General features: G+C 42.7%; 1 protein-coding gene across 1 annotated transcript in view; it reads left to right on the forward strand.

The window, feature by feature from the left end:
• Positions 1 to 16,905, forward strand: part of DHFR (dihydrofolate reductase) — a 217,316-nt gene that overhangs the window by 31,013 nt on the left and 169,398 nt on the right. The window contains exon 4 of the mRNA XM_029574186.1: positions 8,160 to 8,286. Coding sequence (XP_029430046.1) covers positions 8,160 to 8,286 — 127 coding nt within the window. The remainder of the gene's footprint in view (positions 1 to 8,159; positions 8,287 to 16,905) is intronic.

The following is a 16,905-nucleotide window of genomic DNA, read 5'->3' on the forward strand; positions in this document are numbered from 1 at the left end:
GCTGCAAAGCATTCCTACAACATAATGCTGCCACCACCATGCTTTACTGTAGGGATGATGATAGAAAGGTGATGTGCTATGTTTGTTTTATGCCATTAATCACTTAGCATTGAAACCAAAAGGATCGGATCACAAATCTGGCATTGGGCTCACTTCATCATGGCACACCAGCATCTTCCATATCCCCCACCCCCCTGGCATCATTCTCTTTTTTTCCTCCCCTCCCCCCCCCCCCAAACCCCTGGCATTTTATCACCTTTCCTTCACTCTCCCCCCCCCTCTGCCCTGCCCCCCACATCATCACCTTTTCTCAACCCTCTTCCACCCCCTCACATCATCACCATCTTTTCCCCTGTCTTCCCTCTCCCTTCACTCCACTGCAATCCTCATCTTCTCTCCACCACCCTTGGCAATGTCACCTTCTTCCTTTCCCTTTCACCACCTTTGGTATCACAACCTTCTTCCATCCCTCTCCCCCAGCATAATCACCTTCTCTTCCCTTTTTCTCTACCCCTGGCATCTTCTCTTTCCACTCCTCTAACCCCTCCTCCACCTTCTCTTTCCTTTCCTTTCCTCTCATCCTTTGGTATTATCACCTTCCTCTCCCTTCTCTCTTTCCCTTCACCCCACTGGAATAATTACCATCATCTTCCCCTCCTTACTCTCTCCATCCTCCTGGCATCATCACCATCCCCTTCCTTCCCTGTCCCTCCATCTCTCCCCCCCCCGATATAATCTCCATCATTTTCTCTCCCACCCTCTTCCCTCCTTGGCATCAGTACTTTTTTTTCCTTCCCTTCCCTTCCCTTTCCCCAACACCCCAAGCTTCCTAGCAAATTCAGCTGCTGCTTCTAGCAGAGCTTTCCTGCTGCTGCTTTCTTCTGTGCCTGTTTCCCTCCATAATCGGAACTGCATGGGGCCAGCAGGACTTCTGAGACTACAGGGTCCCCCATGCCATTTCAGTGGCAGAGGAGAAGAGAGCCGGCAAAGGGGAAAACAGACGCAGCAGCAGATAAGCACTGTTCTCCGACTCCCCCTGCTGGTGGGAGGATACCCTGCAGACCAGCTGTTGCGGCAAGAGAAACTAAAGACCTTGCGGCACACCTGAGCTTACAGCTACTGCACACCGGTTGGGAACTGTCCTAAGTGTTTCTGTATGAACACTATGCAGCATATTTGCTGGCTTTTCTTCAGCAGTGGCTTCCATCCTGCCACCCTCCCATAGTCATGTTTGTGGAGTAATCTTGACATTGTTGAACAGTCAACATTTTCCCAGTCTCAGCCAGAGACCTCTGTAGTTCTTTTAGAGTAATCTTTGTCCTCACAGTGACTTTCCACAGTAGTTCCCTCAGCCTGTGGCTGCTGACTTTAGAGGGATGGCCTGATTGTGGCAGTGGTGCCAATCTGTTTCCACTGTACAATAATGGACTTGACTGTGCCCCAAGGAATATTCAAACAAATTGAAATTTCTTATAGCTTTTCCCCGTCTGCACCTTTTGAATAACATCCTGGAGCTCTTTCAGCACTTTGGTACTTATTTATTAAAACATTTATATGCCAAATTATCTTACAATTCTAAGCAGCTTCATAAAACAAAATAACATTTAAAAACATTAAACTGGACAAATCATAACTACATATATAAAGCCTTCACACACTCAGTTAACTACTTGCAAACTTAAGAAAAGGCCTTGTCAAATAAATGTCGTCTTTTTCAAAGGTTTATTTAAACCATTTGTAGCCCGCTGATCCACAAATCTCAGCTGGTGACATACTCAAAAGCCTAAACAGAACATCGAAATACGATTAAAACACATTTCACATTCACATAGACAAAAACATGGTGTACTGGCTTAACCAGCTTAAAAAAAACCAAACCTTGAATTACAATCAGTGACATCTTTCAGCAAAAGCCAGGGATAACAGGTGAGCTTTAAGAAGTTTTCTAAAATGAAGCAAGTCATTCTCAGCTCTAAACTCTTCAGGAAGTGTATTCCAAAGAGCAGAGCCAGATATGCTAAACATCTGCTCTCTGTTGGAAGTTAGGTGTGCATATGCAATAGTAAGGACTTCCAATAAGTGTTTGGAAAAGGAACGTGTAGGGCACACGGGGCAGAATACCGGCAAATTGCCAGTTGGAGGTAGGGAGGAGCAGGATTATGCAAGGCCTGAAAAGTAATGGTAAGCACCTTAAATCTTATCCTCCGTTCTACTGGTAAGATTCATGAGAAGTACAGAAATGTGTTCCTGTAAAGATGTGCCAGCCTTGCAGCAGAATTCTGAATCAGTTGTAGAACTTTCAGATGTGAATGTGGGAGGCCAAAGGATAAAGCGTTGCAATAATTAAGTCCAGAGAGAACCAGGGACTGGGTGACTAAATGATCTATATCCTCTAAGATATGATAACACAATCCCAACACAGGCTGTGTTTCGATACTCAAAACCTGCATCAGGGGGTATGACTTTCTTTGTGTCAATATCCAGTCTTCCTCTTCAGCGTTTAAACGTTGCAGTCAGCCATATTAATTCAAAGCATCCACTTCCAGGAACATTAGGCTCCTAATAAAATGCAAAGGCAGGTCATATGCGCATGCTCTATTACATCAGGATATGCAACATCAAATTAGAGAATACCATTCAAGTTCATTGTTTAAATCCATAGGGCTAACCATCTCAAGATAAAATATCCACCACTGCTCACAAATGTTTAATAAAGTTTGTAATTCCTCCTCCCCTTGGCGAATGCCTCACTTATTCCAAAACAGTCTACTTAGTTTTGAAAAAGTTATGTTGCATCTGTAAGCAATGTGAAACTATAGGAGCTTGAATTTTTTTTAATATTCACGCAACTTCAGTGCTCAAGTAATCACGTTTTGTCATTTTAGTATGACCTACATACATCAAACCACAGAGGCACACACATATATATATATATATATATATATATATATATATATCAATCACGTGGAATTACATTGCCTATAATAAATACAACCAGTTCTAGGATGACTGCATTGTAATCCCATTAGTGTTTGTTCACAATACATACAGTTTCCACAAAGCATGTGTCCATTCAGGTTTCCAAGATCTGATGTCATCTTCCGGAAGGAATGAACAACCATGTCCCGGATAAAACAAATCTGGACATTCCATTAACAGTTGGTGAATCGAGAGCATATGTCAATATTTTCTTATCTGTACCACATCCATGACTCTAGTGGAATAGTACAGAACACAGGTCAAATACTGACTCTTCTTCAGGCTGACAATATATTAACATGAGATCCTTATTAGTATATAATCCACGCTTACATGCCGATTTCACATAATGCAATGGATAGCTGCGATCTAAAAAAATGATTAGCCAATTCCAGAGTTCTTTTTTTATATTGTACTGTTCCACAGTAGATGAATGGAGCATGCGATATATGGTTCTTACAGGAGTTTCTTCATTATGTTTCTCCTATATTGTTGGACAATAAAGTGGTTGGTTAATTATTCCATAATTAACAGGCTTAACCATCTTTCTTATGTACATGTGTATATGGCTATTTTATGAACATTCATATTGTTACCTGCCTAGAAGTGGCAATAGTATGGAATATAAATTGTAAAAATAAATTAATTTTGGAATATTTCAATAATTGTTCTTTCACAACAAAAGTGTAGAGTACATTTAGGAATCTTTCTGTTCAGTTTTTATTTTATTTCTGTTATAATAAAATCTGATGAATTTCTAACAAGTACAAAAATATTTATCTCGAAAAATGAGTCATTTCTTTCCACTGACTTGTTTTTGTTCTTGTTGTAATAAACACTGATAAATTCCTGGGTAAAATAAAAACTGAAAATAGAAATAGAGAAACGGCAGAAAAAACCCCATATGGCCCATATAGTTTGCCCATCCATCTAATTTATGTAGCCCTTACAATTCCCATCCCTCTCTTAGAAATCCCCTGCTTTCTTGAATTCAGATAGCACTTTTATCTCCACCACCTCCACTAGATTGGCCACTGTTGGAAACAGGATGCTGGGCTTGATGGACCCTTGATCTGCCACAGTATGGCATTTTCTTATGTTCTTAGAAGGTCAATTCCATTCATCTACCACCCTCTCTATAAAGAAATATTTCCTAAGATTACTCCTGAGTTTGCCGCCTTCCACCCTCATCCCATGACCCCTTGTTCTAGAGCAGTGATGGCGAACTCCAGACCTCGAGTGCCACAAACAGGCCAGGTTTTCAGGATATCCACAATGAATATGCATGAGATAGACTTGCATGTACTGCCTCGTATGCAAATCTTTCTCATGCATATTCATTGTAGATATCGTCACAATCATTGTTCTAGAGCCTCCTTTCCATTGAAACCTTTGAGATATTTAAATGTCTCTATCATATCTCACCTTTCCTCTAGGGTATACATGTTTTAGATCTTTAAATATATTCCTATATGCTTTAGAACAAAGACCACTGATCAATTTAGTAGTCACCCTCTGGACTGACTTGAAGCAGTTTATATCCTTTTGAAGGTGTGGTCTCTTGAATTGTACACAATTTTCCAAATGAGGTCTCTCAAAGACCTATACAGGGGCAATGTCACCTCCCTTTTTCTGCTGATCATTCATCTCCCTATGCAGCAGAGCATCTTTCTGGCTTTTGCTGTTGCTTTATTCACCTGTTTAACCACCTTAAGATCATCAGATACAATCGCCCTCAGATCCCTCTCTTCTTTTGTGCCTTTGGTTTTTGCAAACTAAATGCATTACTCTACATTTTTTAGCATTAAATCTTAGCTGCCAGTCTCTAGACCATTCCTCAAGCTTTGCTAGATCCCTCCTCATGTTTTCCACATCTTCTTGGCTATCTACCCTGTCGCAGATTTTGGTATCATTGGCAAAAAGACAAACCTTTCCTGACAATCCTTCTGCTATGTTGCTCATGAAAATATTGAAAAGAACCAACTTCAGGACTGATCCGTGATGCATACCTCAAGTAATGCCCCTTTCCTCAAAGTAAACTCCATTTACTACTACCCTTTATCGCCTTCCACGCTGCCAGTTTATACCCAGTCAATCACTCTCGATTCCATACCAAGGGGCCGATGCAATACAATGTGCTCAGCCAAGTGCACTGTATAACTCGCAGTCGGACACGGGATAAATAGGCACTAGTCCACCCCCTAATGCAGTAGGGGGATTAGCGCCTATTTAACATGCGTCCTCTGTTTTCATAACCTGCCTGGCAGACAGGCAGGTTATGAAGACCAAGGCCAAGTTTACCGGTGTCGGTCTTCATAACTGGCAGCTGTGATGGGTCGCGTTAGCAAGGAGGCGCTAAGGTCGCGCAAGTGACCCTAGTGCCTCCTTCCTAGCACAACCCCCTAATTTACATATTGCATGGCGCCCCCCCCCCCCCCCCCCTTGTGGGCGCCATGCATGCATTAAGAAAGCGGGCGCTGAAAAGTCAGCGCCCGCTTTCCGCGAACATTATTGCATCGGCTCCCAAGGCTGCTCAATTTATTTCTAAGTCTCCTGTGTGTCAAAGGTATTAACTGAAATCAAAGTACACTACATCTAGCACTTTCCCTTGATCCAACTATCTGGTCACCCAATCAACTAAATCAATCAGATTCATCTGCAATAAAGATGTATTTAGAACAGTACTAGACTGGGCGGCAGGATTCTTCTAGAAGGCTGAGAAGATCCCCTTGAACAACTTCTGCTTTCGCCACTACCAGAAAGAACCCCGGTAGCAGTAGCTAGCAAGCAATCAAAGCCTTCTAGGGATTCAGTGAATCCCCAAACCTACTTGCCAATTTTTTTTTATTTTTTTTTTATTTTGTTGAGTGGTGGGCGTCATTGGTCCATGCAGGTCGATAAAAGGCTGAATCGACCTGCCCAGGCCCCAAAAAAGATGAGGGACTGTGGGGCATTGACGGTCATCAGAGCCTGCAGGTCACCTCACCAAGGCACTCCTTTCTGTGCTGGACGCAGCGCAGGGGAGAAAAATTAGAAGAAAGTGAAAGGGGAGTTCAGGACAACTTGGCCTTCCGTCAGAAAGAGGCTTATCACTCACATTACTGTGCTGGTAAAGAAAAAAATGGAGCTCAGCTGCCAGGGATGCTGCTCACTAAAAAAAAAAATGGATTGTAGAGCTGATCTTAGAACTCTTTTATTTTCTTTCCCTATGATATTATCAGAAAATTAGATGGTGACTGTCAAATAATGCAACAAGAATGAAGTGGGTAGCAACAGTTATTAAATATTGAGATTGTAAATCCTTGAATTTTTAAATTTATATGTAAGCATCATCAGTCATCTGCTTTTAATGTGCCATACTTTCAAAGCATTGCGGGACAATATCTAATAATTCATCTCATATATGTCCAAATGATGTCCATATCTTTAATGGCTTTAAAACTGAAAGGAGTGCACTGACTCAATAAGACCCACTGCGATGCAGCAGTGATATGGCTGATTGAAAAGGCCATGCAGAACAAAACAGCAGCACGGATCTTTATCCATAATAGCTACATTCTTTGGAGCTGCCGTCCAGCGAGTGCTATTGTGGATAAAGATTTGTGCAGCTGTTTTTGTTCTGCATAGTCCTTTCCAGCAACCATATCATAATTATACTGCTCTTGGCCTTGTTCAGGTCAGTGTACTGTATTCAGCAGGTAAGAAGCACTGCTTGCTTGCTCATGGGTGGGAGGGGATGACTCAGGAAGACAGCTGATTACACACCAGTGGGGGAGAGAGGAGGACAGATGATTGGGGGGGGGGGAGTGGAGAAAATTGATGGCTGCTCCAGGACCAGACGGGGGAGATGCTGACAATGTCTGGATCCCAGCCAGAAAGGAGGAGAGCATGCTGGGATGAAGGAGAAAGAAAGAGTAAAGAGTGTCTGGAGGTAGGGGAAGGGAGGGAGGAGGAGGAGGAGGAAGGGTAGGGGATAGTGCTGGGAAGGAGGAAGTAGAGAAAAAGAAAATAGAGGGGAAAGCAGCCAAAAGTAAAGAGAAAAATATTAAATTCCTCCAAAAGTACAAGAGGAAGAAAAACCAGCCTAGACCTGCATGCCAGAATAAAAGAGCGTGTTTTATAACTCTGTGGCCTGCCCATATGTGTGCGTTGCTACAGGTGTGTGGGTCTTACAAGTTGCTTTTGGAAGGGGGTTAGGCCGGAGAGGCAGTGGAGGGTGGTTGAGTGGGGGATGTGAGAGGTGAAGTGTGTTTTAAGTTGAGGGGGGCGTGTGTGGAGGGGAAAAGAGAGAGAGAAAATGTTGGAGGAGTGGTGGGTGAAGAGGAGTGTATCTGTGACTGGCAAACTTTGTGGGGTGCCCCAGTCACAGATTTCCCTCTGACTCGGGAAAATTAAATGATTTGCATTCAGTTTTTGAATAAATCCCAAATTGTTATGGTTGATTCAAAATAAATCGTTTTCGAATTCGCAAACAGATTTTGTAATTCTTTATTTTTTGCTTTTATTTTTAATTACTCTTATTTAAAAAAACAAAATGCATTAACTTTGTGTGCAGCAATGACGTGAACCCAGCGTTGGGGTGCACAGCGACCTGAACATTGGGGAAACCCTGTCCGGGTCTATGCTCATCCTCCTGCTGCCAGGCGCAAGCACTCGTGCCTCGGCGCCTGCTCAACCCTATCCCTGCTGGGCCACCCATGACCCTGTCCCACCCTTGCACATCCCTAGCTTCTGCCAGCCTGCTGCACTCTTTGGCACGTTTACTGAATGCCCGTCTGTGAATGCCACCACGTGCCACTGCCCAGGAGCAGGGGCCACGACTTGGCCCCAGCACTCCCACTCCCCGAATCATACTAGCCAGCGGCACGGGGGTTACATTTATTTGTATGTTTAATAAGAAATCATTTAGAGCCTGATTTGCTAAGGCTTTTTTTTTTTCTCATTTAGTGTCTGTGGGGATTAAAAAGCAATAGTAAATCAGGCATTTAACCTTTTTTACCGTGATATTTGAGAAGGTACAAACTTAGTTTATTTTCTTGCTCCGAGTGCTGAAGAGGCTCTTTTAACTTGGCAAAATAAGCACCTGGGTGATTCCTTGTTTTGTTTCAGAACCTATGTTTTGGTCGGGCAGTGATAGAAGAAATAGTCAGATATTGAATATCTGTCCTGTATTTTTGAAGGGAACCTCCACAAGGAGCTCACCATCTTGCCAAAAGTCTGGATGATGCGTTGGCTCTTCTGGAGACACCAGAGCTATCCAATAAAGTAGACCAAGTCTGGATCATTGGAGGCAGTTCCCTTTATAAGGTAGAGTTGGAATACTATCATATTATTAAAATGGAAATATGAAGCTATTTTTTTGTGTGTATGTATATGTGTGTGTGTGTGTATATATAATCCTCAAACTGCTTGTATGCATGATAGATGATAAAGTACACTGTATATGAACTTTGCTTTTCCTTTTCTCTCTTCCTGTACCTGCAATTCAGTCTTTTTTATTTATATGCAGTAACTAATATAGAAAATGTTGAACATTCTGTACTGAGTGATCGTAGATGCCTGTTGAGAAAGGAAATGCTGAAAAGATGAGGACCTGTGATATTGTAATGGCTTCTGGTGTGCTGCTTCCAGTGATAGAAATGTCTTTTTCTTCCCTGAAACCCACCATATTCTCTGTCGCGTACGGTGACTCCTGGGAACTGAGCAAACTCAGGTCACGTGGAGCCTTGATCAGGATAGTAGCATGCAGCATGGGCTTCTGTGTTCGTAATGTATCATTTTGCTGTAAGATCTTTTCCTCAGTGCTGATTCTCTCTGGGTGATAGAGAAAGAGGCAAATAAAAGCGAATCCCAGATGACTTCTCTGCAAATGGAGTAGAGTTACTATTTAATTTCCTCTTTCCTTTGATTCGTAAATGCAAGAACAAGGTGAGGGAGTTTCCCTTCAAACCCTCTCAACCTTGTCTGCTTCGGCAGACATTGATGGTTGAGAATCTGTGTCCTGTGTTCACATCCTCACTCGATGGGTCTGGCGCCAAATTAAAAACTGCAGCACAGTTGGACGCTGAGGTTTTTCCTTAGTCTGAATGAAAGAGCTGTTCTTTCGAAGCCAGAATTTGGTGCAGCGGCCCCGTTGAGAATGCCACAGGACATATTGGTGCTGTGTGTGAATCCCGTGGAGGCAGCAGTGACCCAGCTGCCATGGTAGATTTGGAAAGGAAACTGATTCAAATGCAGAAACCACAAGAGGCGCCTTGAGCCTGGGCTTGGAGTTGGTAGGGGTGAGAGAGCAGGGACCCTCGGGCAGCAAGATATGATATCATTCTCTGTGATTACAGAAGCATTGCACTTTCCTTTTGGGGTGATTTTATTTTGGGTTGGGAGAGCAACCTGCCAATATGACTTCAGAATCTTATCTGGTCAACCTTTGGTCTTGCTAGTGTAGCCCCTGTCTTGATCTGGTCCCGGACACAGGCGCTCCTGGTGGGGAGGTTCATGGCTTAGAGCAGGACCCGTGACCTCCAGGGAGTTACCGCACAGATGGAAATGTTCGTTTTAAGGCCTTTAGAGTTTCTTCTTTCCTGGGCACTTCACTCATCAGTCCAGCTACACAGCAGAATACCACTCGGGATTTTCTATTCAAAATAAAATTAAAAGTTCTTTTACTGGCCCTGAAGATGGCAAACACAAAGCACAAAAATAGGACACACTGAGGCTAGAGCAGCACGCTGCAAAAATGTCCTCCCAAAAAACCGCATACAGAAAATAAACTCTGTCTCCTTCAGTCCTCTCCCAGACAAGTCTGCTCTTAGGGGCAGGGACCCTTTCTTCCCTGGGTCTTCCCCCAACACCTGTTCGGCGGGGCAGCTATCCTCCTTTCTTTCAACAGCTCCTTGCATTCTGATGAGCTTCTCGTTGAATTAAGTCAGATAGGCGTTCTCACAGCAACTCTTCTCCATTGGATAGCTTCCACTTCTCCTCCAAGAACTTTCTCAGGAACGAATGTGGTATCCTCCTTCACCTCTCCTCCCAAGGCAACATCATGCCTGTACATGACAATGTGCTAGGCGTTCGCTCCTTCGGCCTTTGTCCCAGAAAGCCCTAGCCAGTTCTGTCCTGGGGTTCCAGCTACCTTCCCTAGGCAGGAATAAATTCCATTTCTTCTCTCTCCTCGAGCCTTGCCTATGGAGGGAGCTGGCCTTCTCACTTACCCCTCTGTGGAGAGATGGGCATACCAGGCGACGGGCCGCAGAGTTGCTTTCTCTTGGTTCAACTTAAAAAAAAAAATATGGATTTTTCAGGACTTGTATAAGGCTGCTCGGGAATGGAGAAAATATTTATAGCCTTGTGGCAGAAGGCTCTATTGCAAAGTGCTACTTTCCTGATCAGCTCTCAGTGTAAATGTTTGCTTAAGAATAATAAGGTCAGTTGTGTGTGTTTTGTCCTGCTGAACTGCAATGTTTTCTAGTTGTAAAGAAAGTGGGTGGTGGCTCTCATTTTGCTTGGGTAGATATGTGACAGCTTTGTATTAGTTTATGGCAGGAGCAAATATCGCTCGTATACTATTTATTTATTTATCTTTATACTATTATTCCCTCTTTTATTGTTGCCTTCTAGGACTTTGCTGTGGACGCCCTCTCATTTATAGTGCGGGCTATAATTATACAGTATTGCCCTTTAGTTTATTCATTTCAATTTGGTGATATTTCATTATTTTTTCTTATTCGAGTGTGTGTGCTTGATGCATTTGTTGGAAAATATACATAGAGAGCAAATTAACGACTGCTGCTGGCAGTGTGAGAAGTTGAAAATGCAAAATCTGTCTGGAGGGTGCGTGATGTTTATAATGGGTCTGAGCTGTGACTCTGTACATACGGATCCCGCGCTTTCCCCGAACGCTTGCTTTTCCGCATGCTTTTGTATGAAGCTGACCGGAAACACTGCTACAACCGTGCAGTTGCCATTTGGTGGTGTGCGGCCGCAGCAGCTGGACCCCTTGAAACGTTTTTGCTTCAGTCTTTTCCTCTTTCTCTTTTTCAGGGTCTTGTATGGTAAAGCAAACGTTCCTGGACATTATAAATGACGGTTAAGGTTCTTCTAATAATGTTAACAGGCTGAATAGGCCCATAAAGTGTGAAAGGATTATGAATATAAAAAAAAAAAAAAATCACAGGTACAGTTAATGTTCTTGTAGGAGACATTTATTCCTCTTGCAATACAGGGAGCTGTCTGAGGTGAATAGATGTACAGTGTTCATGGTGCCATCAAATAAGTTCTGGTGCTTTCCATTCTGGTTTTAAAATGAAACTAATACTTAGATATGGATAGTTGGTGGATGCTACTAAATTGTTGGATTAGTAGTAGAGAACTTACGGTTCTTAAGATTTATACTCTCAGAACAAACTCCAGAAAATGTATTTTAAAATTTATTTTTCCAAGTGTCTATTTTAATTTTTATCAGTTGCTTAATGACATACCTTTCCTACTTAAGTGATCAATATTATTTATTTATTTATTTAGGTGTTTTTATATACCGGGATACGTTGGGAACATCATCTCGGTTCACAAATAACTAAAACTGCAACAATATAATAAATCCGGCATTAAAAAAAAACCCCAAACAAATGAAAAACAAGCACCAAAAACTGGCAGCTTTTTAAACTACTGTATAAACAATTAACTTTATTACTGATGTAGTAAGCTAATAATATAGCACCAATAAAGAATGTCTGTGTAAAAAAAAACAAACCAAAAAACTAGTAGTAAAAGGTTAAAAGTACACTTAAAATTCAGCCTTAAATGTTAACACACTGAATTTTTACTTTCAGCGTTAGAGGTAAAGTTGTTTAATTGAAAACCTCTACTCATTGAAGTAAAAACTTAAAAATCGGAGACTTTCTGGTTCAGGACTCTGACTCTGACTCGGGAGCCCATCTGATTTTATTTTGGGCCTATAAATTGTAAATTTAGGTGTTATTTTTCAGCTAATTAGGTTTTTTTTGGAGGGTACCAAAAATCTCAGCACAGGTACTATTGTTAGGTACCTTTTCCAGTTGAATCGAATATGATATTTAAAAAATAAAACCAAAAACAAAACTTGTTTGCTTATTAATTATATACAGATGAGGCAGTAAATAAATCCAGAATTTTGAAAAGTGCCAAAAAAATTTCAAACCCTTCAGCAGATTCTACTCCTGAGCTTCCACAGAAGACCAGCATCCTTAGTTATAACTAGGGCTTCTGATTGAAAGTGTTTTAAAATCAATAAATGCTGATAAAACACCCCTGGTGGGGGGGAAAAAAAAAGGTATTTATTAAACACCAGAAAAACAGCACTTTCCCAAGTATTCTTTCACCCCCTTCTTTGCCTGCCCTGGATCCTCTGCTTTGTTTTTGTGCCTTTTCCTCACTGACTGCTCAGCAGCACAAATGTATGTTTATTTGCATTTAAAAATAAAATAGACCTCCAGCCTGATTTGTGCATGGCTGGCTACAAGGTCCATATTCAAAAGCATTTAGCCAGCTAACTCGGAAGTTAGCTGACTAAATGAATATTTGGGCATTTATCTGGCTAGATTCTAGCTGACTAATTAGTAACTGGGTAAAATTTAGACAGCTAAGTTAGGGATGTTCTGGGGAAGTAACTGTGAGGAGTTGAGTAGGCCGGCTACCTGGTTATCTTTAAGATAGTTGGGTATATTTAATAGTGTGGCTGCCCTATGGAATATTCCTCCAGAGTTAGCTGGATAAGTTTATCTGGCTAACAGGGTCATTCATAAAATTGTGATGGGCCATTATTACATGTGTGAGTACATTATCGCACACGATAAGTGCTGCATCACGATTTGAACATTTAAATTAGGAGAAGGGGAGGGGTTTGGGTGGGGTTTAGGGAAATTTAGGGGCCTGTAGCGCTGCGGGAGATAATGTATCGCGCATTATCGCCCGCAGTAGTGCCGGAAATAGCCAAAGCCATTTCATTGGCGCTGTGGGGGCGATAGTGCGCAGCACGGCCACAACCGCGGCAGGCGAAAACGCACCGCCGCGATGATGCCGCCTGCTCACTATCGCCCGCTACCCCTTTTTTTGTCGCGACTCATCGTTCCGCTATATTTATGAATGATGAATCCAGGCCTAACTTTGCTATCTGCGCTGTGTCTGAATATGGACCTCCTTATTCTTTTGGGTGGGGGAGGGTCAAGATGCTCCCTTCAGTTTATTTGGAACTAGGACTGGAATCTGGTACCATGACACTTTCATGTAGGTATCCCAGCCCAATGTGGTGGAGGGGATGTGGGTTACTTATGGACAGGATCACCATAGGCTGCTGTATGTACAAAAACTTTGGTCCAAGGTGAAGTGTGAAATATTTTGTTTTAGATGTTGTGTTCACTATTAGTTCTCTGATTGCTCCTTTTTGTGGTTGTGGGAGAATTTGAAGTTATCTGAAAATGCTAAAAAGCTGGCCTGAGTCACACAGCATAATGTGTTACTGCCGGGTCTTGTGAGTCTGTTCCCTGCCTGTACGCATGACTGGAGAAGATAAATTAAACTGGTGCCCTAGAGACTGACTTATTCATTTAAAGGTAGATTGCATCAATAGGACCTGTGGAGCTGTGAGCTGCTTGGTCTATCCAAACAGTCCTCCCAGGCCTGTGCCCCTCGCTTCCCCCCAGTAGCTATCTTTTTTCCCGTATAGACTTGTATTATGCAGAAGCAGACTAGTCGGTCAATTGCCAGAGCCTGGGCCTACCTTCCGGTCTATGTACTCTGGCTCTCTTCTGTATCCAGAAGATTTCTTCCTCTCCATATTCTACCATCCGCTCCCCTGCCTGTTCTCCTTCCTGGATTCCTGGTGTGCTCCAGTTCCTTGCTCTGATTCGAAGCTTCATACGCCTTGCTGGATATCGGGGTTCGCCCTTGTTTCTGCTGCCGTGCTGGCCATCAGAACCTTAGGGTGGTCAGCATTGTCGGGTTTCCTGCTTTCATTCTCTTCGGGCTGGATTTGCCTCTTCAGATATTAGACCGCTCATTCCTGGGGCAACTCGCAGACGACAGTCATAGGATCTCTCGCCCTTTCTACTTTCTCCCTCCACCCCCTGTGGATATACCCATCCTCCTCCCCTTCCCTTATTACCATCCCCTGCAATCTACTCTAATTGCTCTGATTTAATTCAATTATTTGAACTAATATGTACATATGTATATAATTCTCGTATCATATTCTCCTACCATTGTTAACCCTCTCCCTGTTAAAAAAAAAAAAAAAAAAAGATAATATTGTAAAGCTTGTTGCTAAGTTATGTTACAATGTGAACCGAGGTGATGTTTTGCAAACGTGCCTCGGTATATAAAAAACCCTTAAATAAATAAATAAATATTGGCATTATTACAAATTGTATGTACATTGTGTCTACATTAGACGATGCTCATTTCAATTGCCTTTCAGTCATGTCATTACTGTTAGTATTTTTTTGTACCTGAATTCTAGGAATGCTGTGAGCAGCCTTGAAAGGTGAGCTAAAAATCCAAATTATTATAGCTCTGTGTTTATATAACTACTCTCAAAATTAAATAGCTTAGAAGAGGTGGAAAAGAGTATCAAATTGAAATCAGCATGATCTAGGAGACTGTGAAAGAGTGTAAAAGTAAAATAAGAAAAATACGGAAAGGGAAAACCTTAAACAAGAAAGCTGAGATCAGTTTTAAATGCTCCCTTAAACTCAGATTGTGAAGCAGAAGAACAAGATTTTTGTGAGAATTCCTCTTTAATGATGAACATGAGAGTATTGTGGGCTTCTTGCTATGATGGGTTTCTGGTGTAATAGTTTGCTCTGGCTTTATTTCCTGCAAGCTGGTTTCCATATACCAGTATTTGCTTTTTCTCCTATCTTCTAGTCAGAATCTGAGAACATGTTTGTTAGTTTCTGACTCATTGATCTAAATAATCAATAATAACATTCTGGATGAAAAAGAATCCTATCTTAACAAAGCACTATAATTCATCAATCGGACTAATGTTGTGCTCAGATTAGCATGACTGTTCATGGCCCATTGCCTTGTACATGAACATGTGTGGGCAGAGGGCAGCTGTACAAGCGGCATCACCTTTGCTTTTGAAGGCTGGAGTGCATTTTTCATGTTTCGTTGTAAAGGTAGGTACCAGAAATGTGAGATATGAAGCAGCAGTTCAATCTAGTTGGCTATACTAGAACTGCTCTGCCTGCTAAATTCAAACTACCAGTGCTAAATGCAAACTTTTGGAAGGGAGGAGGAGAAGAATTATAAATCAAACGAACTGAATCCATAGGATGAGATCTAGCTATTGTAAAGTTTGGCCGGTTGCAGGGAACTCCCACGACCGGCTACACTTACCCCCAGGACGCCATGCCTCGTCCCATGCGGCAGGGACATAGTCAGCCACGATCTTCTTCCAGCCCGCCAGTGCTGCCCCTAAACGTGTGCCGGTCTGTGAAGGCTTTGTGGCAGGAAAGCCCCGAAGCAGTGCCTTCTGATGACATCACGCGGCTTTCTGATGACATCACACGGCTGGGCATTTAAACTCCAGCTGCACTCTTCTCTGTGCCTCAGCAACAGGACCTCCTGCCTTGCAGTGAATGTTGTTACCCCCTGTGCCTTGTCTAGCAGTTCTGTGCCTTGTCTTGATGTCGCTGTGCCTCTCTCATTATCCTGCTGTCTTGCCTTGCTTTGGCTTGTTCGTGCCCTTGCCCTGCCTCCGTTGAATTGCCCTGTACTCCTGCCTTGTCCATTTTCTCCGTGTCTTGTCCGTCTTGGCCTGATTCTATGGTTCTGAGCTCTGCCGTAGATTTTGACTTCACTCCTGGATTGCTGTCTGCTGTGACCCTTGGCCTGATCTGGATATAGTCTGCTCGCTGCCTGCCTGGCCCACTGCCCCTACCTGGACTCTCTCTAACCGCTATTTAAGAGACACTCGCCTAAGCCCTGCCAGCCCCTAGAATCCAAAGGCTCAACCCGGGGGAATGGGGCTGGTACAGGGGGCGCTTCAGCTCCAGTCCTAGCAAGGACGTGTCCGCCAACTGTTGGCGTGGGCCTAGTAGGTTCGCCTACTATGCTGCATCAACCTTGCCACAACCCCAAGGGCTCACAACCGTGAGAGCTATATTTTACATAAAGGCAGATTTGATGGTTCTTTCTTTTTCTATTTCTTCATTGGTTTTTGCATGGCTGCATCTGAAGTTTATTCCCATTTAGCACTTATTATACATGCTGATCAGTTTATGGTGTTTTGCATGCAGCAAGATGTGTCCCAAGATATGTTGTTATTATGGTGGTAATGTATTTATGATTTATACTATCATTGCCGCATTACAGAACTTTTTCACTGCATGTTTAACTACAAATATGGTATGTGTTTTGATTTTTTTTTAATTGGCAAGTGTAGGCACAGCTCTCCAGCCACATCCTACACAAAGATGGCCTGACCCTGTGAGTTGGCCATAGCACTGCAGCACCGCAGAATCTCTGGTTCAAGTCTTTTCTCTCCACAGAGCCAGCAGGGTTCAGGCACATCACTAAGGGCATGCCCTTGAGCTCTGTGATGGAACAAAAGGTAGCGGCCGGCCGCTGCTGTGGTGACCACCACTGGTGCAAGAGCAGCACTGAAGAGGAGACTTCCCACTTCAACCCAAATCCAGCAAGGGAGCATGAAATCCGATTAGAGAGAGAGAAAAGGTGGAAGAGAACCTGAACAGTGAAATTAAGGTTTCCAATCCTCTTCAGCCTGCCAGAAAATTGAAAATGTTGTTTTGTTTTTTTACTCTGTATTTGGCTAGATCAAATCCCCCCCCCCCCCCCCCAATTGTTATAAATCCATAGTGGTGTATTTTAGCAAGGTTGACTTTTGCTCATGTTGAAGTTCTGCTTCAGAAACTTATAAGAAAAAAT

This window comes from Rhinatrema bivittatum, chromosome 1, assembly GCF_901001135.1.
Source record: "Rhinatrema bivittatum chromosome 1, aRhiBiv1.1, whole genome shotgun sequence".
NCBI lineage: Eukaryota > Metazoa > Chordata > Amphibia > Gymnophiona > Rhinatrematidae > Rhinatrema > Rhinatrema bivittatum.